The sequence below is a fragment of the Phodopus roborovskii genome, unplaced genomic scaffold (genome assembly GCF_943737965.1).
Source record: "Phodopus roborovskii unplaced genomic scaffold, PHOROB, whole genome shotgun sequence".
In the NCBI taxonomy this organism is placed as follows: Eukaryota; Metazoa; Chordata; class Mammalia; order Rodentia; family Cricetidae; genus Phodopus; species Phodopus roborovskii.
In genome coordinates, this window is record NW_026126611.1 from 1,430,620 (window position 1) to 1,457,855 (window position 27,236).

The 27,236-nt window shown below is 49.2% G+C and overlaps 1 protein-coding gene across 1 annotated transcript; it reads left to right on the forward strand.

The window, feature by feature from the left end:
• On the forward strand, positions 1-27,013 carry Thbs2 (thrombospondin 2). Its single transcript, XM_051205975.1, has 22 exons — positions 1-253; positions 2,634-2,783; positions 4,231-4,787; positions 6,641-6,725; positions 7,231-7,427; positions 9,049-9,189; positions 9,905-10,001; positions 11,424-11,594; positions 11,855-12,031; positions 12,806-12,979; positions 13,235-13,362; positions 13,439-13,591; positions 14,374-14,592; positions 16,330-16,437; positions 17,670-17,829; positions 20,127-20,245; positions 20,881-21,115; positions 22,700-22,927; positions 23,354-23,625; positions 24,150-24,247; positions 25,330-25,469; positions 26,589-27,013. The coding sequence occupies exons 2-22, from the start codon at positions 2,732-2,734 to the stop codon at positions 26,594-26,596; spliced, it is 3,519 nt and encodes a 1,172-aa protein (XP_051061932.1). The 5' UTR covers positions 1-253; positions 2,634-2,731; the 3' UTR covers positions 26,597-27,013.
• Positions 27,014-27,236: the final 223 nt, after the last annotated feature.

Consider the following 27,236-nt stretch of genomic DNA (forward strand, 5'->3'; position numbering starts at 1 on the left):
TGAGACAGCAGGTACTCTGAGCAAATGGTGAGAGCAGAGGAGGAATTATGACACTCCTTCAAAAGAATGAATTAAACGTGCCTCCGCGTGTGTCTGATTGACAGGCCTCTTGGGGGAAAGGGCGTATAAAGGAGCTGGTCACTGCCCGGAGGCAGGAAAATCTTCTGCTGTCTGCAGCCTCCCTGGCCAGGTCCCTTCTGAGGACAGACTTAGAATACTGACATCGGCCATCATTCATTTTCAAACACACAAGGTACCTTTTTATTTCTAAGGCATTTTATCAGGCTGCGATTTTCCAGAATAGGCTTGTGGTTTGCAGGAGGCTGAAGGGGGAAAACGTGCAGCTGCGCCCTCCCACACTGAGCAGAGCGGTCTCTCTCGCCCAGGTTAGCCCTGCACAGTTAGAGACCCGCCAGGAACAGTCACTGCTTCCTTGGCCGCAGGGTTTCCCACAACGGGATCTCAGTGAGGTGAGGGTTTGCAAAACTTTATTCCTAGGATGCTGGGGGGGGGGGAACAGATTCGACTTCAAAATAAGAAGTTTCTACACTGGAGTTCATTGTGGAGGGGGAAGCAGAGGAAGGATCCCTCGAAAATGTGAAAATAATCAGAGGGCTTACAGCAACCCGAAATCTAAACATTGTTAGCAGCCGAACAAAGTGCTCCTGTCATTATAATGTGCAGTGGGGTGGGCTGGGGGCACTGAAGGGGCTGTTGCAGCTGGTATGCAGGGGCAGCCGAAAGAGACTAGTCTGGTGAGGAGGGAGGAGAGGAGGGCACGGCAACAGGTGTTGAGGGGGCATCGGGTGCACCCAGCAAATGCACTTTCTCTTTGATTGTTCCTGTGAGATGAACCTGTGTAAGACCCATGCAAGTTGTGATAATACCATGTTGCAGAAAACCTCCATGAACACCTACCCACAAGCCTTCCGTGTGGACTTGTGGTAAAGGGGAGAGGCTTGAACTCAGGGGAGTAGTGTGTGCATGAGCCTAGCGCCCATGGAGCTGGGGTTCAATTACCCTGGCTGCCAGGAGGCTTGTTCAGTAGCAGACAGATTCTCTTCACTCCTTTGTTCTGTTTTGGTTTTGGTTAGGCGGCAAGAGGAGACCGCTGATTGTTTGTGGCATTCCTGGTTGATATATTATTATTATTATTATTATTATTATTATTATTATTATTATTATTTTATTATTTTAACCAAAACACAGTTTCATGTACTCTGCTTGCAGAATGCCATTTTGAGATGGAGCTCGCCTTTGCTGGAGCTAGCATCTTGCGACTGTCCTTGACATAAGGTTAAATTTGGGAATGGAGGTTAAAGGGCAGGTGTCCTGCGGTACACGCCTGACTTGGGATTCAAGGGTAGGACAGGCTGCAGCCTTCAGATGTGGACTAAATTGAGATTTTCAACTTTGTCACTGGTCTCAGTTCTGTTCTGAGTACCTGACAAGGTTTACCTTGCTCTTCAATTTTCAGAAAAATGTCATTTCTGGGGCTTGGAGGACTCTTAACACTATTTCCAGAGGGGCCCATTTGGATATTCATTTGCACAGGGCCTCTCTCTAACACCTCAGATAGTCATATATTTTAAGAGTTAGTGTTCTATTTGTTTGTCTGCAAGGAGATGGAGTCAGAGGATGAAAGGATTACCTGGGTGGACAAGCTGATGTGATGTTAAGGGCTCAGGTGGGAGGTTTGCTAGGCTGCCTCCTGCAACATGACCCAGCGCTCAGTAGATGAGCATTGAGCAGTGTTGTGGGAATCAGGACCAGAGCAGAAGACTGGGGATCCTGCCTCATCGCTTTCCCTTGGAGAGGAAACTCTCCCTCTGTGGAGGGCACTGCTTCCAGCTTGTCTAAGTACTCTGGGGATGGGGATTGGTTAGGTGTCCTTGTCAATGAAAATCCATCTAACAGAGATGATGGACTACAGTGTGTGGGTCAGACTCCTTCCTGTCCGACGGATGGGGAGCTTCGACCCGGGCACAGGGAAGCTCACAAGGAGTTAACGGAGCAGGAGCAGAGGAGCCGGGCTTCAAGCCAGGCCTCCTGACTTCTGATCCAGAGTCCAGTGAGCCAACTTAGAATCCCTGAGAACGGAAAAACAGGCCTTCAGGAGACCAGAGAAGAGGGTGAAATGCTCACTGAGCAAAAGCTTCTGCTTGTCCTGAGAAGATGCACCGCTTATTCCTAACTTTGAACTGCAGTTAGTATTGTGTCTAATTAAGGAATGCACAGCTGGTTTGCCCTGGACTTTTACCTAGAACGCCTGTCCAGATTCTTCTCAGCACAGAGCATATTTGCCTGGGTCCAGCTCTCCTGGACTTGTCTTGGCAATTGGTCTATAGCACAGTTCCTCCAGGAGACAATGCTCTGGCATGCCCCCAACCCCATTTACTCTCCCAAAGAGCAAGGGCATAGTCTCAGCCACAGGAACCCCAAGTTGTTATGGTGACCACACAGCAAGAGTGTTTAGAACCCCCTCATCTCCATGTCAGGGAATATTGAGATAAATGTTTATAGTAGTTAGAAGGACCTGGTTGGAAAGGAAGTTTCTCGTCTAGAGTTTTGCTTCCCATGGATACATTTGCTTCTGATTTTTGTGTGAAAACTATTTTATTCCCGCCCCAAAGGTCACGTGTGAGCAAACTTCCCAGTGACGTTCAGCCTGCAGCTGTGTGCTCATCACGCACGAGACTGGTTCTTTCCTGAGTGACACGGTGCAGGCAGGATGCTTTGGGCACTGGCCCTGCTCGCTCTGGGCTTGGGTCCAAGAGCTTATGGTGAGTATGGACATAACCCTTGTCTGTGTTTGCAGTGCGGTTTAGCTGCAGGCAAGAGACCAGCAAGCACCTTGTACCCTGCATCTCATGTGTGAAACTTTCTCAATATGCTCATAAATAAAAAAAAAAAAGTCCCATCAGCTTTTGAGTCTGTATAGCATGTGGAGAGATTGTCTTTTGGAGACGTTAGGAATAGACATGAGCTCACTGTTACTAGTGTTACTGGAGGTTCTTTCCAGCCTGGTCCCTCAGCCGCCTTGCCCCAAATAAGCACACAAAGACTTATATTAATGATTAAACTGTTTGCTGATGGCTAGGGCTTCTTATTGGCTAGGTCTGTCTTAATTATTAACCCATTTCTATAAATCTATGTATTTCCATGTGGTGTAGTCTTGGCTTGCCAGAGAATGCCCGGACCTATTATTATTTTGGCAGCTACATGGCTCCTCTGGCGCCTCTCTACCTAGCTTTCCCAGAATTCTCCTTGTCTCCTAGCCCCGCCTATCTTCCTGCCTCTACTCTATTAGCCAAAATTGTTTTATTCATCAACCAATAAGAGAAATATATATACAGAAGAACACCCCCCCATCAAATTAGTAATAAGGTACGTGTTTCACATAGTTTGGTCTTTTGCTTTATTATAATTTATGAAACAACTTACAGTAAATAAAACTTGGGCTGCCATTTTTAGTAGCAATAGTCACAGATTCTAATTATTTAAATTGTGTTAGTTTCAATATCTTCATTAAAAGGGATAATACCTAATACCTGTGCCCCTGTGAGCAGTAGTTTATTTCGTTTTCAGTTTCTGGGCACCTGACAAGAAGCTATGCTTTTTTTTTTTTTTTAACTTTCTAGTCAGCGTATTCTTTCAGATTATGGATCCCGTTCTAGTGTTGATGAGGTCTGGTGACATTGGCAGCTGGACGGTGACTTCAGACCACTCACTGATAGTCATGAGGTACACCGTTGTAACCCACGGGGCAGACTAGTTATTATACATTGAAGGTATTTCTGTAGAAGTGAGACTATGTCTACACCTTGTGTTCAAGGCTGGATATCATTCTGAGAATGCAGCCTAGGATTTAGTGGACCCTCACATCCCAGAGTTAGAAGTCAAAGGTCTGCTTTGAACAGTCCTCCTCTCCCCCAGTCACACGGTGGAGGGGTGGCTGTGCTCAACCCGAATCTGGGGCAAAGAACAACAGGGATCAGGGGTTGGAATTCAGAGGCCTGGTCTGCAGTGAGATTTGGGCAGGTGTTTATGGAGGAAGGCACAGAAAGGACACTTTCTGTACTGTTGCCCTGGAGAAAGCCAGCCTATAGCATTGCAAGGAGCCTGCTGTGGCTCAGCCTGAATGGGAGATGAGCTCTTCATTTTGTCTCTTGTGAGCCTGATTCCCCTTCAGCCTGTGGGTAACCGCCACCCTGTGGTTCCCTTCCGCAGCTGGTGACCAGGGTGAAGACGCTTCATTTGACCTTTTCAGCATCAGCAACATTAACCGGAAGACCATCGGTGCCAAGCAGTTCCGAGGGCCCGACCCTGGGGTTCCCGCTTACCGTTTTGTGCGTTTTGACTACATCCCCCCAGTGAAGACAGATGACCTCAGCAGGATTGTCGAGCTTGCAAGAAGAAAGGAGGGTTTCTTCCTCACAGCCCAGCTGAAGCAGGACCGCAAGTCTCGGGGCACACTCCTGGTGTTGGAAGGCCCCGGCACCTCCCAGAGGCAGTTTGAGATTGTGTCCAATGGCCCAGGGGATACCTTGGACCTCAACTACTGGGTAGAAGGCACCCAGCACACCAACTCCCTGGAGGATGTGGGCCTGTCTGACTCCCAGTGGAGAAATGTAACTGTGCAGGTGGCCAGTGACACCTACAGCCTGTACGTGGGCTGCGATCTCATTGACAGCGTCACCTTGGAAGAGCCATTCTATGAGCAGCTGGAAGCAGACAGAAGCAGGATGTATGTGGCCAAAGGTGCATCCCGAGAGAGCCACTTCAGGGTATGTGTGCACCAGGGCAGCCGTATGACAGAGCTCTGCTGGAGCACACAGCATGGGGCAAACTCAGTGTAGCTTCTGTGCTGGAAAGGTGTAATCTTGCCTTGGGGAAACGTGTAGCGCTTAATGTGGCACACGTGTGTTGACTCTACACACCCGCGTATACCACATATGCATTCATTCATACCACACGTGCTCACTCGTGAGGCCCCTGTACTTACATGATATGCACACACGTGTACACTCAAGAGTGTGAACTTACCACACAGGCACATTCACACCACGCATCCCCAAATGCAGCTACCACAAGTGTACTTTTGTATAACACACTTGCTCACACAATATGTGAACGCACCACACATTCACACTCATTGCACAAGCAGGCAGGGGCATGCACACCATGCCCACAGACCCGCACACAAGTGCACATTGACACACTTGTGCACACAACACACACTCACACTTGCGCTCACAAAACACAATACTGACATGTGGAATTACATACATACACACACACACACACAAAGGACACGTAAGAAGTTGTACGCACACATGTGCATCACATGTGCATCACACCTCTGCACACATGGCACCTGTGCACACAGTAGCAACGGTGCATATTCATAAGAAGCGTGCACAGAATGCACATCCTTATGTTATGAGAAGCAGGGCTGTGTGGCAGATATGTTGCATGTGGGCCCCTGAGTCGACTGCTGAGGTAGGAACCCGGAACCCCCATGTTCCCAGGAACCCCATATCCTAGCCCTTGCGCTGGGAAAGAAATGATTGGGGCATTAAGGAGGAAATGAGTTCCTCAAAGAAAAGTTGCCGCTTTGTGAGTGTACACCTCCCTGTCCCCTCACTATGGCTAAAGACGTTTGGATCCTTCTAAAACAAAATTTGGAACCTGCAGTGTTGGGGCCACACAGATGCCCCCTCCCGTTACAATGGCTTTCTTGGGGGTTTATTCATCTTTTCCCAGACAGTGGAACCACACTGAGGCTCTGTGTTTTGACCCTCTGTGGTCCATCAATATTGCATCAATATGGCCTCTCAATGCCGGGCAGAGGCCAGCCATGACTCCCTGGTCAGTCCATAACCACAGAGGGCAACCAAAGGTGTATCCTCTAGGTAAAACGCGATGAATGGATTTTCAGCGTATGGTGTTTTATCTTCTGATGAGTATATCCATCCTTCTCTCACCGCAGATTAGGGGACATCTGAACGTTGCTCTCTTGGAGGCATGCACTTATTTGTGGAAACGGACGCTTGTCAAAGCTTAGTTATTTCAGTAAAGGCCGAGATATCTATGCTTTGTCAGGGGCTGCCGTCTGGCCCGTTCATGATACATCACTGGCTCCCTCCTCCTCCTGGTGTGACCCAGGGGCTTCCTTATCTGAACCAGTAGATGTTTCTGAGACTTGAATTACAAACAAGGATGTGGCAATCCAGTTGCACATGAGGAAGTAGCCAGCATGACTACCTGGGGACATATAGGGGACAAAATTCTCCTACCCCTAGGCTTTCTTTATTCTTCTCTAAGGTTAATTTACTCCTAGTTAGAATTCTTTCTGCTAAATCTTTGCATGCATGTGTGTGCATGCGTGTGTGGGGGTGTGTGTGCATGCCTCTGTGTGTGTGTGTGTGTGTGCGCGCGCGCGCGCGCGCGCGTGCGTGCGTGCGTAGTAACAGTTCCAGAGTAGCAGGACTAGGGGAACTGATATAAAGGAACTTCAGACCTAGGGGATGAAGCAGATTCCATGCTATCAGAATCTTCTCTTCCGTGTCTCTAAAGTGTCATCAGTCTCCATGAAGCTCGCGGTTTAGCTAAAGATCTGTCCTCTGTCTCCCTCCAGGGATTGTTGCAGAATGTCCATCTTGTGTTTGCAGATTCTATAGAAGATATTCTAAGCAAGAAGGGCTGTCAACACAGCCAGGGAGGTGGGTGATCTCCAATCCAGGAGTGTTTGTTCTTTCCTTGTGGGTTGCTGCTGGGTCATATCTGTGTGTGTGTGTGTGCCCTGCTGTGGATTTGGGTCAAGTGGGCATGTTTCCTAGCTAGCTTACACTTCTTAGTCCTTGACAATGGCAAACAGTCAAGGATTAATCCTGAATAGATCTTTAAGAATGACAATCCAATTCGATGGGAGGGGGTTCTGGGGAGATAGTCCAGTCCATGGTCAAGACCATCCACACCTCTCATAGCTTCTGAACACATTCTTCTAACATGTAGGTTCCTTCAACAGGAAATACCTTAGATAAGCCAAAGATTTTTTTAAAACAATAAATGGAAATAAGTGCTGAATAAAATCTACTCGTGCTGATAGATGCAATTTAGCATGTGGCCGCCCCAAGAAAGCAAAGAGTTTCATGGGAGCTGGTTTGTAGCTGCAGAGGTGACGGTTCAGGGGCTGTAACCGCACTGACCATACTCTCTCTCCCTCAGCGGAAGTCAACACCATCAGTGAGCATACAGAAACACTCCACCTGAGCCCTCATATCACCACAGACCTGGTGGGCCAGGGTGTGGAGAAGACACAGGAAGTGTGCACTCACTCCTGTGAGGAGCTGAGCAACATGATGAATGAACTGTCTGGGTTGCATGTCATGGTGAACCAGCTGAGCAAGAACCTGGAGAGAGTGGTGAGTGCCTGGCCCAGGGCAGAGGTGGTGAGCCAGGGGAGTGGGGACAGAGGGTAGTCTGTCAGGGAAGTGTCAAGAACCAGTCCTCCAGCCAGCCAGCCAACCAGGCCTCTGAGGACTCCTAGGTCAGTGCCTTGGGGAAACTCTGTTTACAAAGCCACATTAAGAGACTATCCAGGTCAGGCCCCTCAGGACACTGGTCTACCACAAAGTTAGTGAGAGGAAGATAGAGAGATGCAAGGGAATATTGCAAATAACGACACAGCCATGAGACACACGTTCTCCAAGATAAACCTGCACTTCTGGGAAATGCACCTCCCAGACAACAGAAGACATCTGTAAGGAGTAAGGCATCCATGCAGAGGAAGGCATTTTATGTGCAGGGCTGAGTGCTGACAGGAGTAGCCCAGAGGCTTGAGGAATGAATGAATGTCTCAACCTTAGTGCCTCAAAGTGTGTGGAAGCAGGGGACAGGGTCACACACTCCAGAGTGTGCTTTGTGGCCTTTGACGAGGGAGATGAGAGGTGCAGTCTCTCCTGGCTGCAGCGCCCTGGGATGCCCATGGAATTGTGGGAAACAGAGAGAGAAAGGGGCTGGGAGAGCTCCATGCAAACACTTCCTGGTAGGCTCCACTACCGCCAGGGGAGAAAGTCCCACGCTAAGGCCTGTGCAGAGGACTCTGCAGGGCTGTCTTTTGGGCAGAGGTTTCTCCTGCTTCAGTTTGCCCCTTACTAGGGGTCCCTGGGTGGCATCATTTAATTCACTGCTATTCTGGGGATTGCTGAGGCCCAGTGCACAATGGCGGTCCTGGCTGGCCACAGTGGAGCACAGAAGAGGCAGGGGTTGAGCATGGGGCCTGGCAGCTTCCCTACAACTGTAATGTATATTCCATTATTGCTCCACTCAAGGTCAGAGGTCAAGGAAAATCACGTGAGCCCCTGAGGCTGTACAAAGCCACAGAGGTGGTGTGTTTCTGAAGGTTCGGGATGGACACTCATCTGATCCCCAAGGCCTGTTTCACCCCAAGTTCAGACATTGTACCTTGGGGGCACCTACAGAGTTCTGAGGCAGCCAAGGCAAATATGTACATGTTTAGTGCAGGTTCATCTGGTTTTTACGCTTTCACACACACACACACACACACACACACACAATATAATATCCAGATGGCCAGTATTGTGGTTGTCTTTCCCCTTGCGATGGTCCTCATCACACATCTCTCACAACCCATCTGATGAGCAAAAGGAAGAGTGAGTGAATCCATACGTTAGCCTCTCCCCGATCCCTTGACCTCTGCCCACTTCGCACAGTGGTGTCTTTTGAGGCATGGCCAGCCCAGCCCAGGGGCTGAGGGAGTTAGTACTTATGCATGTCTGTGTGTTGGGTATTAGCTGTGAGCAGGGAAGAGATAGGGAGACCTTGGTGACAGGCAGCGTGTGTAGCCGGGTTCTGTGATGAGGTTTTTGTTGCGCAAGTTCAAGTGGTTTTGCAGGACTACCTGTCTTTACCAGGACCTAGTATCCTCATGCACAGTTGTATCCATACCTGGGGCTTGACCTAAGCTCCTCAATTGGGAGGGGGGCATTGAGTCCTTATCCCAATTCTCACCTCTGTTTCCAGTCCAATGACAACCAGTTCCTTTTGGAGCTCATCGGAGGCCCCGTGAAGACAAGAAACATGTCAGCCTGTGTGCAAGAGGGCCGAATCTTTGCAGAAAATGAAACTTGGGTTGTAGACAGCTGTACCACGTGCACCTGCAAGGTGAGTTCCAGACACTGAGTCCTGCTGCCCACACAGGGCAGGCATGCTCAAACTGACACACGTAGATCCCAATGAGTGACAACGACCTGCTCAGCACATGTGTGTAAAAGGTGTTTAGCTACACACAGAAGGCTCAACGTGAGAGAGCCTCAGGCATGGAAGCAAACACAGATGTAACTTAAATTGACCTCTTGGCACTGTGCATAAAGAAACCACACCCCAGAGGGTGGAGTGGCTTGTTCAGCATTGCCATGTGCAGACAGACAGTGGGAAATGCAGCCATACCAGCTCCCTTCTAGTGTGTATTTGATCCCAGTCACCTCTGACAGGGTCTCAGTGCTCACAGAGATGCCTGGGAAGCCTAGTCACCACCAGGAAAATCTAAGTGCTTTATTTCTTCACATTGCCCCCTGTCCGTGTGTTGACCTCCGATATCGGGGCATCTGGGACTATTCTGTCCTTCTTTTCCTCCTTCTTCTTCTCCTCCTCCTCCTTCTCCTTCTTCTTCCCCACCCGGAGGGCTCAGAAGCCAATGCTATCATCTCTCTGCTCATGGTGGGAGGGCAGAGTGTCAGTGCTCAAAGGGCCTGAAGTGGGATTTGTAGACAGAAAAATACCTAGCCCTCTTGCCGATCTTTCCTCATCCGGCTCCCGTGGCAATGCCTGTTGCCTTAGATAACTGTTTTCCAAATGTTTTTCTGTTCGTTCTTTTCAGAAATTTAAAACAGTGTGTCATCAAATCACTTGCTCACCGGCCACTTGCGCCAACCCGTCTTTTGTGGAAGGCGAGTGCTGTCCGTCCTGTTCCCACTGTAAGTAAGTCTCCTGTGGTGAGGGTGCTCTGAGTCCCAGTGGTTGCATCTGTTTATTTGTTCTATGGCTTGACTGGAAGAGGGTGAGGCTCAGATTCCTAGAGGCAGGCAGGGGAGGCAGAGCAGAGGCGTGGTGGCTAAGGCTCTACTTCAGCCACTAGCCGGGGGGCCAGGAAGCTATTGAGAGCTCTAGAAATTAAGTGCCTGCAGCTGTCCCGTTCTGGCTCATCCCAGACAAGGAGGCCCCTAGTGATCCTTCAGGGACCAAAGTCCCTACTACCCAGGCCAAGAACAAGGCCCCTGTGCCAGTAGCCAGTGTGAGTAGACCTGGGCTTAGTGAAGACTGCGTAGTTGCCGTGAAACCCACGATGCAGTAAGTAAACACAGAACCCGGAGGTTGTTACTCAGGGATGCATTCAAGTTACAGAGACATGGTCCAAGCTACATAGAATTGGAGTATGTTGGAGCCAGTTCTGTGAGGTCTGACTCTGTAGAGATGGAGATGGGCTGGCGTGAAGGAGTCCCGGGGGCTTTGGTGAATCCTAGAAGTGCCTGAGCTGCCCTTTCTAGACTCAGCTCCATGCCTCACTCAGAATGCCCTATGGTCTGTGGATCCTGTCTGTGCCAACGCTCTGGATGAGCCTTGCCTGCACGGGTGGGCAGCCCTTCTGATACAGTCTCCATGCCTGAGTGCTCTGGATGCCTCTGCTCAGATTTTTATCCTGGTCTGTCCTTCTGGCGTGTATCCAGAATCCCAGCTAGTTGTTGAAGAGAGCAAGGCTAGAGTACCACAGTACTGGGTACCTGAGCCTGCTTCCCCCATATCAGTGAGGTCCGGAGTACAGCAGGCAGCCTTGGTGTCCTGTCTGTGTGTACTGTGTTGTCCTTGCAGCTGCTCGAAGGGACCCCTACCGAGGGATCTCTACTGAGGGATCCCTACTAGGAGACCTACAGTACCTTTAGCTCAAGCCCTAGCGATGGGACACCATATCATGTGTGCCAGTGGGGGGGGGGGAGAAACATTCTTCAAGAAAATTGTCTTTTTTTAAAAAAAAATTTTCTTTAAAGTGTTGGCATAAATCCAGCAAGCTGCAATTTCAGCCAGTGGTTGACGTGCTGTTACTTTATATGAGTCAACAGGAGCTATGTAGGAATGGCCGCCTGTAGGCATTCTCCCTTGGAGGTATCTCCTCCATTCTGTGGATCAGCTTCCATTCTCTATCACTCCGTGTTCTCTTCCCCGTGCTCTGCCCTTCCCTTTAAAGGAACTCCAACTCTTGCCCGGCTTCTGCCAACCCCACCCTGTTAAGATGTTTCCAAAGAAGCCCCCACATGACTATAGTGCCCGACTTCCCTAGGGCATGTGAAGAGGGAGAGACCAACCTCATGTGTGTGTGTGTGTGTGTGTTCTTTCTTGGTTAGCTTCAGACAATGGTGAGGACTGGTCTCCGTGGGCAGAGTGGACCGAGTGTTCTGTCACCTGTGGCTCTGGGACCCAGCAGAGAGGCCGGTCTTGTGATGTCACCAGCAACACCTGCCTGGGCCCCTCCATTCAGACAAGGGCATGCAGCCTGGGCAAATGTGATACCAGAAGTGAGTTTACCCCGCCATACTTCAGGGAGGGGTGGGTGGCTCTCTGTGTGGGCATGCCAACAATGGCTGTTTGCTGGCGTCTGGAGGCTATGGCCCCAGGGGAGGTTTTTTTTGCCAATGGAGAAGCTTTCTTCTGGGTGAAGGTGGTGCTCTTTTGCCTGACCTCTTCAGTGGAAAGACAGATTGGAAGACAGATTTGGGGATTGCCTGGCCTGGGGTCACAGCCCGAGAAATCGATCTCTTTGTGCTTTCTCTGGCAGTCCGGCAGAATGGTGGCTGGAGTCACTGGTCACCCTGGTCTTCGTGCTCCGTGACGTGTGGGGTTGGCAACGTCACTCGCATACGTCTCTGCAACTCTCCAGTACCCCAAATGGGTGGCAAGAGCTGCAAGGGCAGCGGCCGGGAGACCAAGGCCTGCCAGGGTACACCATGCCCGGGTAAGTAGGTGACGCGGGCAGTGGGGATGTCATGCCTGAGTGGGACGTCACTCTATGACAGATGCTGGCCACCAAGGCCCAGTCGAGCCTTGAGCTGTGAGGGTGTGGTTGTTCTTGCTCTGAGATCAGTGCCCATCACTGGATCCCCTCCCCTCCCTCCTAGTTAAACTGCTATATTTGTACCTTGCACAGAGTGATCAAGTGGACAGAGGTCGTCATTTATAGAAAAATAAGCCAGGAAGGACCGTGAATAGACCTGGAGCAGAAAACCTGCTGAGCAGCAGGTCTCAGGACAGGGCTGTCCGAGTCTAAGCAAGTTGTAGCTTAGGGGACTCACAGCTTAGGATACCAGGACCTCCCCAGAGGGGTGTGTGGATGCAGGGGGATTGCTTCTACCCAGATCTTCACCGCCTCTCTGCCCAATGCAATAAGAATCAATTCCATAAAGTGTTTCAGACTGGAGACGGGTCTACTCTGGAGACCTGGCTCGGTAAGGAAACTTAGACTTCAGGCTATAAAAGACTAAGGGTTTTCTCTCAGAGGCAAAGCAATCAATCTGTTGACAATTCTGTAATCAGTATCACTCCCTGAATCATGGCTGTGGAAATTCACAGTAAGCCAAGCCCTCCACTTTCATTTGAACACAGTTTTCTTCAACTACATTGATTGGAACAGCCGGGATGTCAACTTCATCTTTGAGCTGCTCTTGCCAGTGTCAACAATAGATCCATCCCTCCACCCCCTCTCAGACATCTTTCCTGGTGTTCTCTACAGTTGATGGCCGTTGGAGCCCCTGGTCCCCTTGGTCGGCCTGTACAGTCACCTGTGCTGGAGGGATCCGTGAACGGACACGTGTTTGCAATAGCCCGGAGCCTCAGTATGGAGGGAAGGATTGTGTGGGGGATGTGAAGGAACATCAAATGTGCAACAAGAGAAGCTGCCCTATCGGTGAGTAATAGTGCATGTGTGTGTGTGCGTGTATGTGCGTGTGTGTGCATGCATGTGTGTGTGTGTGTGCATGTGCACGTGTGTGTGCATGTGTGTGTGTGCGCATGTGTGTGAAAGGAGCTACCCCACTGGTGGGTAACAGGGTATACACACTAATGTGTGTGTGTGTGTGTGTGTATGTGTGCGTGTGTATGCCCACATGTGCATATGTGTGTGGCATCTGATCATAGCCCCTGTCCCTCATCCCCTATGCAGATGGATGTTTATCCAACCCATGTTTTCCTGGAGCCAAGTGCAACAGCTTCCCTGATGGGTCCTGGTCCTGTGGCTCCTGCCCAGTGGGCTTCCTGGGCAATGGCACCCACTGTGAGGACCTAGATGAGGTTGGTACCTCCACCTTGGGCAGCAGGGTGTCCTGTGGAGGTGTGGAGGGAGGCTCACTCCTGTTTGTCCTCACAGTGCGCTGTGGTCACAGATATCTGCTTCTCAACCAACAAAGCCTCCCGCTGTGTCAACACCAACCCTGGCTTCCACTGCCTGCCTTGTCCCCCTCGCTACAAGGGGAGCCAGCCCTTCGGGGTCGGCCTGGAGGCTGCTCAAACAGAGAAACAAGTAAGTGGTGTTGAGCTTGTCTGTGTTTCTAAAGTCTTGGAAAAAAAAAAGTCAGACGATCCTAGGCAAGTGGGGATGGGTAGGGAAGAGAAAGGCAATGTCATTGAGAGAGGGAGGGGTGGAGACAGAGTTTACCTTATGGAACCCTCTCGGGTACTGCTCGTCTGGGGCCTCTCCTACTGACCTGCGGAACCCGTGTTTTCATGCAAAGGGCCTGCGAACTCCTGCGCAGCAGTGACACCTTGGTCAGTCCGATACCCGAGGCAGGGTGGGGATAAAGGGCGGGCACTTATTTATCACAATTTTGGAGACTGAAAATCCTAGATAAAGACCAGGCAGGCATCTAGGTCAGCTCTCCGTGTTGTCAATGCATGGCAGGAGAGAGAGGGATATATATATATATATATATATATATATATATATATATATATATATAGAGAGAGAGAGAGAGAGAGAGAGAGAGAGAGAAAGAGAGAGAGAGAGAGAGAGGGAGAGAAACCACTCACTAGGAGGGGATATAGACTCTAACCCACGGCTTGGGGATCCCAACAAAGTCATGGCGGGTTGTGTTGCTTGGTAAGCTCAGAAATGGTATTTAACTGGCTCAGATAACCGTCAAAAATACTCATGCCTGTTTCCTGAGAGATCCAAGTTAGTGCATTGGGAACCCAGCATGATGCCATAGTCCCCAGGTCCTCTCACAATGAGCCTCTCCGCAGTCTCAGGGCTTCCCATGGCCACCTCCCTTTCCTAATACGTGCTGTCTGCACTTGGTCCTGTAGGTGTGCGAGCCGGAAAATCCCTGCAAGGACAAGACCCACAACTGCCACAAGCATGCAGAGTGCATCTACCTGGGCCACTTCAGTGACCCCATGTACAAGTGTGAGTGCCAGACTGGCTATGCCGGTGACGGGCTCATCTGTGGGGAGGACTCAGACCTGGATGGCTGGCCCAACAGCAACCTGGTGTGTGCTACCAATGCCACCTATCACTGCATCAAGGTGAGGCTCACATTCACCCCAAGCCAAGAGCCAGGACTGTGTTCTTCAGTCTCTCCTTCAGTCAGTGTCGGGGGTCTATGCCTTAATGCCTCTTCACCGGTGCAGGATTTTGCTCTCCGTTTGCTCTTCATCAGAGTAGGGTTCTGCCCCTCAATCCTCTTTGGTCCTTGTAGAAGTCTGCCCCTCAGTTCCTTCTTGGTGAGTAGCTGCCAGGAAAGACTGGGCCAATTTGGGAGCAATGATCTAATAGCAAGGAACTCCAAGTTGTCATGCTCACTCCCACACTCCACGTGAACTTCCTACTTTGAGGCTGGACTGTATTAGAGCTGCACATTTTCCTACAACTGCAGGCATGCACGGGGAGAGCTGGGGTCTGATTGGAGAGTGCACAGGTGCCCACCTCAAACACTGAATGCAGGTGGCCTCCCCCTTCATTTCCTTTTCATTGCAGGGGCTGTTATGAAAAGCAGCCCATCCTCATGGTGTTTGTTTCTGATTCCTGGGCCCATCAGCACTGACTCCATGCCTGGCCCCAGAGTGTGGGAGGCTGAAATGACCCAGACAAACTGTCCTGTTGGAACCACTTAGCAAGATCCCATCATATGTTTTTCTTTACAAAGAGGCATGAGTAGCCGGGTGTTGGTGGCTCACGCCTTTAATCCCAGCACTCGGGAGGCAGAGGCAGGGGGATCTCTGTGAGCTGGAGTCCAGCCTGGTCTACAAGAGCTAGTTCGAGGACAGGCTCCAAAGCAATACAGAGAAACCCATCTCAAAACAAAACAAGCAAACAAGCAAAAAGACAGACAAGCACCACAGGGTGCAGATATGTTTGGGGAGTTAGCATTTGATCCGCTACATGGGATGTTAATACAGGTTGGGCCTCTGGAACTTCACAAGTATTAAGTTCCAAAAAGGACCTGTCACAGACACAGATACACACAGATGCACACACACACACTATGTATATGCACACATGCACATGTGTACACACACACACACTATGTATATTCACACGTGTACACACACACACACTATGTATATGCACACATGCACATGTGTACACACACACACACACACACACACACACACACACACACACACACACGGAAAGGCATCAGTGTTTTGAAACTAAAACTGCACTTCCCTTTAGTCCCTCAGTTGGTTCCTGTGGCTCAGGTTTGGATCTTAGCACAGTGCACATGCCTATCAACTGTGACAAGCTGGACTGCAGCTAGCCCTGCCTTCTTCTAAGTGTTTGTTAAGTGCAGGAATTGCAACGCTTACACCATGCACACCTATGAGGAGGTTTCTTCCTCTCTCACTACTGTCCAGTGAGGGCTGAGCTTGCACGCATACCAAGGCTTTTAGTTCATTGCAGCTGTGGGAAGGAACCAGACTCGAAGCATGTGCTGCTCCATCTCTCCTGGGACAGGAACCCCCTCACCCTCCTCTGTTCTCCCAGGTGACTGATCCCTTCCTGGGGATCCTGAGCTCAGAGCAGGGCTCCTTTTGTCTACTCGGGAGTGCAGCAGTGGCTTAATTCCCAGGGTAGGACTTAGAAGCACAGCACACATCTAGGCCAGCTGGCTCTGACCACAGTTCTTCTGCTTTTATCTGAGGACTTGTATCAGATATTTATATCCTTGGCTTCATGAGTCTTGTTTTATTTTTCCGTGTTTTGGAAAAGAAGGTCACTTTGGAATGCTTTCATGGTTTTTATTCCTCTCCAAATCACAGGACAACTGCCCCAAGCTGCCAAATTCTGGGCAGGAGGATTTTGATAAAGATGGAATTGGAGATGCTTGTGATGAGGACGATGACAATGACGGTGTGAGCGATGAGAAGGTAGGGCGGGCTCTGCTCTCAAACATGGAGAAGTTGGCAGAGACCAGAACTCTTAACCAATGGTCTCCCCAAGGCTGGTCTACTGACACAGTTTCCAGTGCCACCAGTAGAGAGTGTTGCCACTGCAAATGCCGATTAGCTGGTGCATGGGTTGTACAATGCAGAAACTGCTCAGTAATGTCACTTTCTTTAACAAGACCTTAATAGCTTTCCTTTTAGCTTCTGCTGAGCTGTGCTTGAGGCAAGTGACAAGTGCTACATGCAGAAGGTTTAACATTTGGCTCACGAGCCCCCTGAGGATGGGTTTCTGATGGGGAAGTTCAGTGTTCTTCTCCACCCATCCACCCATCCACTCTCCTCTCATCTCCTGTCCTCTCCTCTCTTCTCTACATCCACCCATTCATCCACCCACCCATCCATCCACCCACTCACCCACCCACCCACCCATCCATCCACCCACCCACCCACCCATCCATCCACCCACTCACCCACCTACCCGTCCATCCATCCATCCACCCACCCACCCACCCACCCATCAACCCACCCATCCATCCACCCACTCACCCACCTACCCGTCCATCCATCCATCCACCCACCCATCTACCCACCCATCCATCCATCCACTCACCCACCTATCCGTCCATCCATCCATCCACCCACCCACCCACCCACCCATCCACCCACCCATCCATCCATCCACTCACCCACCCATCCATCCATCCACCCACCCACCCATCCATCCATCCACTCACCCACCCATCCATCCATCCACCCACCCACCCACCCACCCATCCACCCACCCATCCATCCATCCACCCATCCATCCTTCCATCCATCCACCCACCCATCCATCCACCCACCCATCCATCCATCCATCCATCCACCCATCCATCCTTCCATCCATCCACCCACCCATCCATCCATCCATCCACCCATCCACCCATCCACCCATCCACCCACCCATCCATCCATCCACCCATCCACCCACCCATCCACCCACCCATTCATCCACCCATCCACCCACTCACCTATGCTCTCACCGTTTGGCTTCCCTATGAAGTAGATGAAACAGCCTATTTGCAATAGGAAGTCTTAACCATTATGGGACAGGACAGCTGCATATGCAACTGCAATTGAAAAGGAGCATGTGGAGAGCTGACTAGCTTGTGTTCTTGCAGCAATCTGGTACATGCTCTGTGTCCTTTCTGAAGTCCCTTTTCTGGTGTTTCTAGGACAATTGCCAGCTTCTCTTCAATCCCCGTCAGCTAGACTACGACAAGGATGAGGTCGGAGACCGCTGCGATAATTGCCCTTACGTGCACAACCCAGCACAGATCGATACGGACAACAACGGTGAAGGGGATGCATGCTCTGTGGACATCGATGGTGATGGTCAGTGGCTCTGCTTCTTTTAGCGACTCAGAAAAGGATTATAAGTGAGTGGGCACACTTTGTGCACTCAGGTCCACAGCCACACACCGACTCAACGTAGAGAGAGTTAAAAAACAAAAAAGAGATTGCACCTAACAAGCACGTACAGACGTTAAAGTTCATTTATGTATGTCTGAGGGTGTCTGGAGGGGAGGGTGCTGCCCAGTGCACGTGGGTGTCAGAGGACAACTTTCGGGAGTTGGCTCTCTCTCCTTCCACCTTCTTGAAACAGGACTTCTCTGGTTTGTGTCTCATTGCACTCCAGACGACCTGGGACTGTTGTCCTGTGATTTCTGCTCATCTTGCCTCAGAGGTGCTGGGATTACAGATGCTCATCACAGCATCTGGGTTTTGTTTGTCTGTTTTGTTTCATTGTTGGTTTCTGAGGATCAACCTTGGGTCATCAGGCTTAGGTTGCAAGCACGTTTACCCACAGGGCCTCCTTGCTAACGGCTAGACCTTTACCTCGTCGTTAACCAAAACAACAAAATTATAGTATAGAGATGACTTTTAAGTGTGTAGATTGTTTGTAAATATGCACCATTTTGTGTAATGGGTTTGGACAGTCCGTGTATCCTGGTAGCAACCCTCCGCGTATGCCAGGGCCAACTGCACTCACAATTCTCAACTTTTTGGAGGAGCTCAACCTTTTAATCTTATGACATTGATCCCTTAAATAGCTTGCCTCGGGCTCATTCTTAGAAAACCACAATTTCCCGCATCTTCTTCCCTTGATGCCAGCTGCACAGCTGTTGTTGCTGACTCCCTTCCCTGAGCCTTCTGCAGCGAAAGCTCAATCTCCAACATCTGAGAACTGTATCCTTGCTTCACCTGTCTGCTCTGAGAAAGGCTTGAGGAGAGCTGTTTGTCTCACCTGTGTTACAGGATCCGGGTCCCTCAGCGGGTGGAGTGAAATGGGTGTTACCCTGAGAGCTCTCAAGTCACGCCACTGCAGGTTGACATTTGACCCTGAGACCTGGTGGCCTCTCCTGTCTCAGGGGTCACTGGAGAGCCAGGAGACACTCAGATCACTGCTCTGCTCCACTTGTGTGTGTGTGCCTTGTGAGTCTCACTCTCCTAACCCCTTCCCAGCCTGGAGTCCCCCTCATTCACTTTGACTCACTCTATCCTGACATTTGGACCCATCTCAAAGCATGTGTTCTTGTAGAGCTTTCCAGTGAGCTTCTGCCGCCAGCCTCATCCTCAGGACAGGCTGGACCACTCTGCCTTCTCAGAGCTTGATGCTGTCAGCAGGTAGCTCATTGCATCCTGATGTAGGCTGGTGCATCTGTAACCTGGCTGGGGTCTCAGGTTCTTATATGTGGCGCGAGTTCTAATTGGTCTCAATAGTAAAAGCCCAGAGTGAGATATTGGAGTGTGTGTGAAAGCTGAAAGGTCAGAGAGCAGAGCAGCAATCACTGGAGCCCTTATCTCTACGAAATCCTCAGACTGAAAAGAGCGAGTTCCTGTCTCCTCCTGCCTATATGCCTCTCTCTGCCCAGCCATCTCACTTCCTGTCTGTCTATACAAACCTCCAGACCTCTATGGTTAGCTGGTGCTAGCTCCGCCCTCTGATCTTCAAGCAAGCTTTATTTGTTACAGTATAAACAAGACAGCACTACACTTATACCCGGTCATTTTAAGGGTCCTTTCTATTGTCCTTCACCCCTCCCCTAGCATCCTTCTCTTCCTTGGGCTGAGGCAAGGCCAGTGTCCAGGGTCCCTTCTTTCTGATTTGCTAGTTATGACCCTTCACTTGGCCTCTGTGTCTTTTTTAAATTATTATTTATCCAGTACTGGTGAACTTTGTTACCTACTTTCAGATTGTTAAAACCCTTGCCAATCTATCTCCACCTTTGCTTTTCTCCTACTGTATGTGGAGGAGGGGGCAGCATCACCCACAGCGTACTGTGTTCCTGTAGATTTAACAGATATTTTCTTATGTGTAAGTGGGATTAGCCAGTGCTGCCAGCACAGAGATATGCCACATTCACCCTCTTCACATTGGGCAGCATCACTCCCAGAGAATTCTAAACAACAACGAATTCTAGGCTAAGAGAATTAGCATTTTTTTTGAGACATACTGTCACTGGGAATTCAAATTTTAATGGGAAATATATCATACACTCTGCCATGAATCTATTAATCTCTACATTTTTGCCATTTCCTTAGTGAAGGTTTGTCTGTATCTTAGGATGGGAAAATGCCATGCTTTCCCCAAACTCCGCGTATCATCACTTTGCTTCTCCCGCCAACAGATGTATTCAACGAAAGGGACAATTGTCCCTACGTCTACAACACTGACCAGAGAGACACGGACGGCGACGGCGTGGGTGACCACTGTGACAATTGCCCCCTGATGCACAACCCCGACCAGGTGATGGAATGTCTCCCAACAGGGATCTGTGATCCTCAGCTGCCGCCTTGAGATGAGCCTGTGAGGATGCCCTGCATCTCAGAGCAGGGCGTTCCACATCCTCAAACCGCTCCACCAAGATATTCCTGTGTGGCTCTCATCTGCTCTGCCAAGATGACAACATAGACTTTTCTATAATCTCAGCTGTGACCTCTTAAAGAACCCATTGTGTATCTAGGTGGCCACAGGCCAAGTGAGGAAATGGGGGAATTTGTCTCCATGGCTACCCTTAGGCAAACCCAGAACCAGATAAATTTCCAGGCTTGTCTTTGGAAGGGGCAAGGAGGATGTGACCTAGAAATAAGATCTACAGAGTATACAGCAACAAATGGTGGGAAAAGTAGTACCAGTGATTGTTGACTGGTAGGTAACTGCAGTAAGTCCCCTATGGGACAGGGCACAAGCTGGGAGAACCTGAACCCAGGTGTCTGGATTACTGTCTGTGTTGACAGTAAGTGAGTCTGCATTTTCACACCTTGCCCCACAGTACTGGCCTGTAACACTGTGGGGTCAGTCTCCAAGCTAGCACCATAGCCCTCATGTCCTTCCTTAAGGCGTATTCGTGGTGTTCACCTCCTTCCTGCTCTGTCCTCCAGACGGATGTGGACAATGACCTCGTTGGAGATCAGTGCGACAACAACGAAGACATAGATGATGACGGCCACCAGAACAACCAAGACAACTGCCCGTACATCTCCAACTCCAATCAGGCTGACCATGACAATGACGGCAAGGGTGACGCTTGTGACTCTGACGACGACAATGATGGTGTTCCAGATGACAGGGACAACTGCAGACTTGTCTACAACCCAGACCAGGAAGACTCAGATGGTGGGTGCCTCCCTCGGCTCGTATGTGTAATGCAAACTGCACGAGCAGTTCCACAGAGGCAGAACTTCTCTGGTTATGAAAGCCACTTTAAAGCTCAGAAGTCAGCAGGATGGCTGCTTTTCTGTCTAGCCTGCTTGGTGGTTTCAGCTTCTTCTAGTGCACTTACCATTCCACCAACAGTAGAGGTGTGTTTGTGTGTGGCTTTGAGAACCTTTGGCAGTTGCTTAGAAAGAAGAAAAGGTTCACTGTATGCGGCCCATGACGGGATGGGGGGTGGTGGTGTGTGTATTGTTTTGTATCTGGTAACTAAAATAGGGAAGGTGTGAGATGGAAGGGCTTGTGTAAATCTGTGGTCTGTAACTGTGCAAACTCCAGAAAGGACTACAACCCTGAATAACAAAGCACACACAGCTGCTCTTGCTGATAGGCTGGCAATAACTCCCTCCCAAAGGCCAGCACGATCCAAGTGCCATTTGGAAGACACTTATCCTGAACAAATGGAGACCAGGAGTCCCGGGGTGTTGAGCCAGCATGACTCACAAGCACGTGAAAAGAATGGCCGAGGCCCAAGGGCAGCTCTGGAATCTTCCCTGCACAGGAACGAGGGTATTCAGCAGAAAGCTCCCAGCTTGATGCAGAAGGCCCCAGCAGACAGGGGGAGGTGGGATTTGACTCATCTTGGAGGGGGGGCTGGGAAGGAGGAGAGGTTGGCATACCTATGCTGACACTATTAACACTTTTAAGATGCCCTTACTGAGGTTAGGGGTGTAGCTTAATTAGTAGAGCACTTGCCTGGTGTGCATGAAACTGAGCAGTGCACAGACAAAGATTAGGGGTGGGTACCTATAACTCAGCAGGCACAAGTGTGACCCCCCCCCCAGAAGTTCAAAGTCACCCCGAGGTAAGCCCCATAAGGCTCTCCCTGTCTCAAGGAAAGAAAAGGCCTGTACACCTAATTATGCTTGTTACACAGTAGGGGAGCCTGTGATGGCAGATATAGAACTGGAAACTAGCTTGGAGAATGGGGGAACGAAGATGTCATTCGTATCAAATATGGTTTCTTTCCTTCCTTTTGAAACAAGAGGTTACAACAGAGTGCCCTGTTTACCTCGTTGCCTCTGCTTAGGGGCATCTCTCTGTGGCCGAGGGTAGGGCAGCTGTAAGGTCACGGCATGACCTATCCCCTTTGCAGACCAACCACTTTGGGCTCAGTCTCCCTAGGGAAAAATCTTGTGTGCTGGAAAGGCTCAATTTTAAATGCCAAGTGAATTAAGACGGTTCTGGTTACTAAGAATGACTGTCAGAGATGAACTTAGAGAGACTTTGTCAGCCGCCTCTGAGTATGGCGGGTAAAGCTCTTGCTAGGACCTCAAAGCTCTATCATCCTCAGCTGCAGGGTCTGCTGGGGTGTTTCCAAAATCTTCACAGCTTTACAAGCTGGATGTTTGGGAGGCCGTTGACTCTTAATGCATAGTGATCTGCAAGGTGCTCAGCCTCAGATCTTAGGGGCCCAGAGGTCTCTGCTTATGGAGAAACAAGTGCAAATCACCCGCCTGTGTGTGTGTGTGTCTTCCTTATCCACAGGCGATGGCCGAGGCGATATCTGTAAAGATGACTTTGACAATGACAGCGTCCCAGATATTGACGACGTGTGCCCCGAGAACAATGCTATCACTGAGACAGACTTCAGGAACTTCCAGATGGTCCCTCTGGATCCCAAGGGAACTACACAAATCGACCCCAACTGGGTAATTCGTCACCAAGGCAAAGAGTTGGTGCAGACAGCGAACTCAGATCCTGGCATTGCTGTAGGTGAGCCTGCGACTCCAAGTGAGGTGATGCTTTTGAGTGGTCAGGTGAGGCCATGTGGATAGGATTCAGGGTGATTTTTCTGGTAGCCTTACCCTTCTTCCTTGGTGTGTAGAAAAGTCTCCCTTCTAAGGGACTCCCTGGTAAGGGACTCTGGGAGAAAGCCCAGGCTTGCCTCTCATGTCTATTTGATGTCCAGTAAGCCGCTTCGTATTATGGACTGTCTGAAATGGGGCCTCTGTGTTCTGGAGCCCAACAGAACTATTGGTTGGGTTACAAGTCCTGTAACGTTTGATAATCTCGGTAACGTGCATGTGGCAGACCCAATCTAAGCTCCTTAGACCCTTGTTTCTGTGACATGGACCCCTGAGGGTCCCTAAGGTGCTTTTCCATGGGCCTCCAGACCATGCATGTTTCCTCTGTATCCAGGTTTTGATGAGTTTGGGTCTGTGGACTTCAGCGGCACATTCTACGTCAACACCGACCGGGATGATGACTATGCCGGCTTCGTCTTTGGCTATCAGTCAAGCAGCCGCTTCTATGTGGTGATGTGGAAGCAAGTTACCCAGACCTACTGGGAAGACAAGCCAAGTCGGGCTTACGGCTACTCTGGCGTGTCACTCAAAGTGGTAAACTCCACGACTGGTACCGGCGAGCACCTGAGGAACGCCCTTTGGCACACAGGGAACACAGAAGGCCAGGTGAGGGACTGGGCGGTTGATGACCTCTTCCAGACAGACATTACAATCTCATTAATTTTAAATTATGTTCTCGGTTAATTTTTAATCAAGTAGAAATCATTTTGATAGCTGGCGTTGAATACCTACTTAATTAAACACAGAATGCCCAGTGCTTCTGCCGTCATAGTTGACAAGCTTGGACACATGTCTAGTCTCTTACGGAGACAGTACTTGCCAGGGCCAGTGTCCTGTTCATAATTTCACACACAAGAAGAGAAGATCTGGTTCCAGACCCATGACTGTCTGGGCCAAGTGTTCATGCTGTTGGTATTAACTGTAACACATTATGCAGTGGATTTAGGTGCTTATTGTAGTACCCCATAGTAGGGTAAATGATATACAGTGTTTGAAAATATAGCATAAAAAACAAAATATACCAGAGAGGTAGTATAGCAAGTGGAATCTTACTTTGTACAGTCCAGTGTGTGGGGGGGAATGGTAGAAAGGCATATGTCTCTTCCTTCAACAATGACGGTTTTCCACAGGTGCGCACGCTATGGCATGACCCCAAAAACATTGGTTGGAAAGACTATACCGCCTACAGGTGGCACTTGACTCACAGGCCTAAGACAGGCTACATGAGGTAAGGGCAGTTGAACATTTCTGTTCAGTGATAGGTCCCTCAGATCTCTTCCCATTGGATTACTCGTCTGCTTTTCCATTGGATGTCCAGATGGGTTTTCAATGGCTGGATAGCCTGCTTCTCGTTGGATAGACAGACTGATTTTTTCCATTGGGTTAGACAATCTGCTTTCTCTGTCTTCCTTCCCATGAGAGAGTATCAACAGATAAAAATTCCATATGAACTCTTTTCTATCTTGCATTCTTAATATATACATCACTTACTTTAAAAATCTTGAAAAGAACCTATGTCTTAAGATACTTGTTGAGTGGGTGAAAACCCTTCCACACCCATCTGGTTAGAGTCTAGGATTTTATATATGATAAACAAATGTTCTACCACTGAGCCACATGCCTGTTGGTTGTCTGTTGTTTGCAAATCCTTGAGGGTCTGGGCAGGTGAGGTGTAAGGTGGTGTGCAGGGTATGATGTCTCTGCAAAGGGGCACCATTTGGCATGTGCTCCATTAGGGAATTCTGGGACATCACTTCCCACTTGGGCTGCGAGTGTAGTCCCCACTCTCAGACAGCTCTTACAACGGGACAAAGATGAGACTCTGGATTTTCATGGAAAATGAAAGCTAAGAGAGTTGTAATCGAGGAAGAGAAACAGGCAGGCACCCCCTACAGGCAATCAGGAAATACCCTACACTCTGCACACTGCCTTGGCTCTTAATGGCAACCTACTGGTTATAGCCACACACACCAAGGGTGCAGCAGCCTTGCCTGTGAGAAGAAGTGAGCTTCCCAGCCCCTGCTGCCTCATAGGACTCAGTGTTCCTACAGGGGAAGCAAGCCTGACCCAGTTGCTAAAACCCTGAACAGAGAATGAGACAACAGATGCCTCTGGGTTGGACTGGGTATAGCTCGGTGGCAGAGCAGAGAACTCTTGGTCAGCATATTCAAGGCCATGCTTTCGTCTTTAACACCAAACAGGGAGAGTAGATTCGTCTTGATCAACCACTTGATGTAGAATCAGCCACTGGTGAATGTGCTGCAGAGTTCAAGTTCTCTTTTAACATTTACACTTACTTACCTGTCTTAGAGTCTTAGTGCATGAAGGAAAGCAAGTCATGGCTGATTCAGGACCAATCTATGACCAAACCTATGCTGGTGGACGGCTGGGCCTGTTTGTATTCTCCCAAGAAATGGTCTACTTCTCGGACCTTAAGTATGAATGCAGAGGTGAGTGCACAGGACCAGGAGGAGTTGACAGACACTGTTCTGTCTACAGAGTCTTCCTTCCAGGGAAATGAATGATGAGCTAGGGCTTCTGCCCTTCCAGTAGCAAAGATATAGTTTAGGCAACTTATGTTCTTCCTTCCTTCCTTCCTTCCTTCCTTTCTTTCTTCTCTCTCTCTCTCTCTCTCTCTCTCTCTCTCTCTCTCTCTCTCTCTCTCTCTCTCTCTCCCTTCTCCCCCCTCCCCCGGTTGAATCTGAATGTCTTTGGTAGGACAAATATTTTTTGGTAGTTGACAACAGGCAATCTACCCCTATACTGAGTCCTACAGCTTCCGGTTTCCATACTTTCTGAGTTTCTAGGGGCATTTTAGATTACTATCTTTACTAAAAATCGAAAGAGGGAAGGAAAGGAAGAAGGGAAAGGGGAGGAGGGAAGGGTGGTAGAAGGAAGAAGTGAGGGAAGAAAGGAGCCTACTTCTTCATTTTACTGCTAGAAGTTTATCTGAACCAAAGTATAAACCTTAAAGCAAAGTGGACTCCAGTTTGGTCTAATGATGTGCCTTCTTCAGAGGAAATCAGGAAAGCTCAGGAATATTTCTCAATGCTCACACCTTGAGAATGATACACAAATCAAAGAGAAGCAAAGACAAGAACATTATTTTCTCTCCTTCCACAGAAGGCTTTTTTCTTATAATAGAGCTCCATTAAAGAGATTTCTTTTTTCATGTGTCCATTCATTAATCTATCCATCTATGTACCAACCATTCCCAACTCCTGTTTACCCCTCTGTCCATCCAAACGCCCATCCATCTTTCTGTCCATCCATCCGCTCATCTACTCATTATCCAAATACTTACCAGTCATCTGTCAGTCTCCTCTACTCATCTACTTTATGTAATGCATCTTAAAATTAATATGATGGTAATTGAGGTTATAGGTAAAACAGATACATGTAATATTAGGACTTCGGAGCCCAAGGCAGGAAGATTGCTTCATCTGTGACCAGTCGGAGCTACATAGCAAGTTCTAGGCCAGTCTGGGCTACAGGGTATGAGATCAACATACAAAGAAACATAATAATATGGTTGTTCCTTCCTAATCCCATTGTTCCTTCTCTTCTAGATGTCTAGAGAGCAAGGCTACAGTTCCATCAATGTGCTACAAACACTGTCTCCTAGACAAGTCCATCGGTCCATCTTGATACATGCAGCTTCTCTCTCTTTCGGCATTTCCTGTTTCTTGACCTTAACTCAGTGGATCTTCACCTCCTTCATCAGCACCAAGTCCAAGTGCCTTCAAATGACAAGCGATCAAGGGAGCTGCACGATGAGCATCTAGCCTGCTACTGGGAGAAGTTTGACGAGCTATGAGACTCTCTGTGGAGTGAAAACCAAGCGTGTTGCTGCATTGCCTTTCCTTGTTTGTTTAAAAAAAAAAAAAGAATGACGTTTACATGTGAAATGTAATTACTTGCAGTATTTATGTGTATATGGAGTCGAAGGGAATATTGTGTATAAGTCATTCTCATAAATTAAGCATGAAAAATACTGCTCACCTATTTCCAGTGCTTAATGTTGTCACTATCCTTGGATTCGTGCTGTTCTACAATGACACACAAATCCTGTAAGGTTGATTACAAAGAAAGATCAGGCGAAATTGGCTGCAGAAGATAGTCACATGGCTGTGGCCCCTTGTCCAGTGTGATATTAAACACTGACTGATCAGAACATAGAAAATGATTGCAAACTTAGATGAAAAGCATGTCTTACT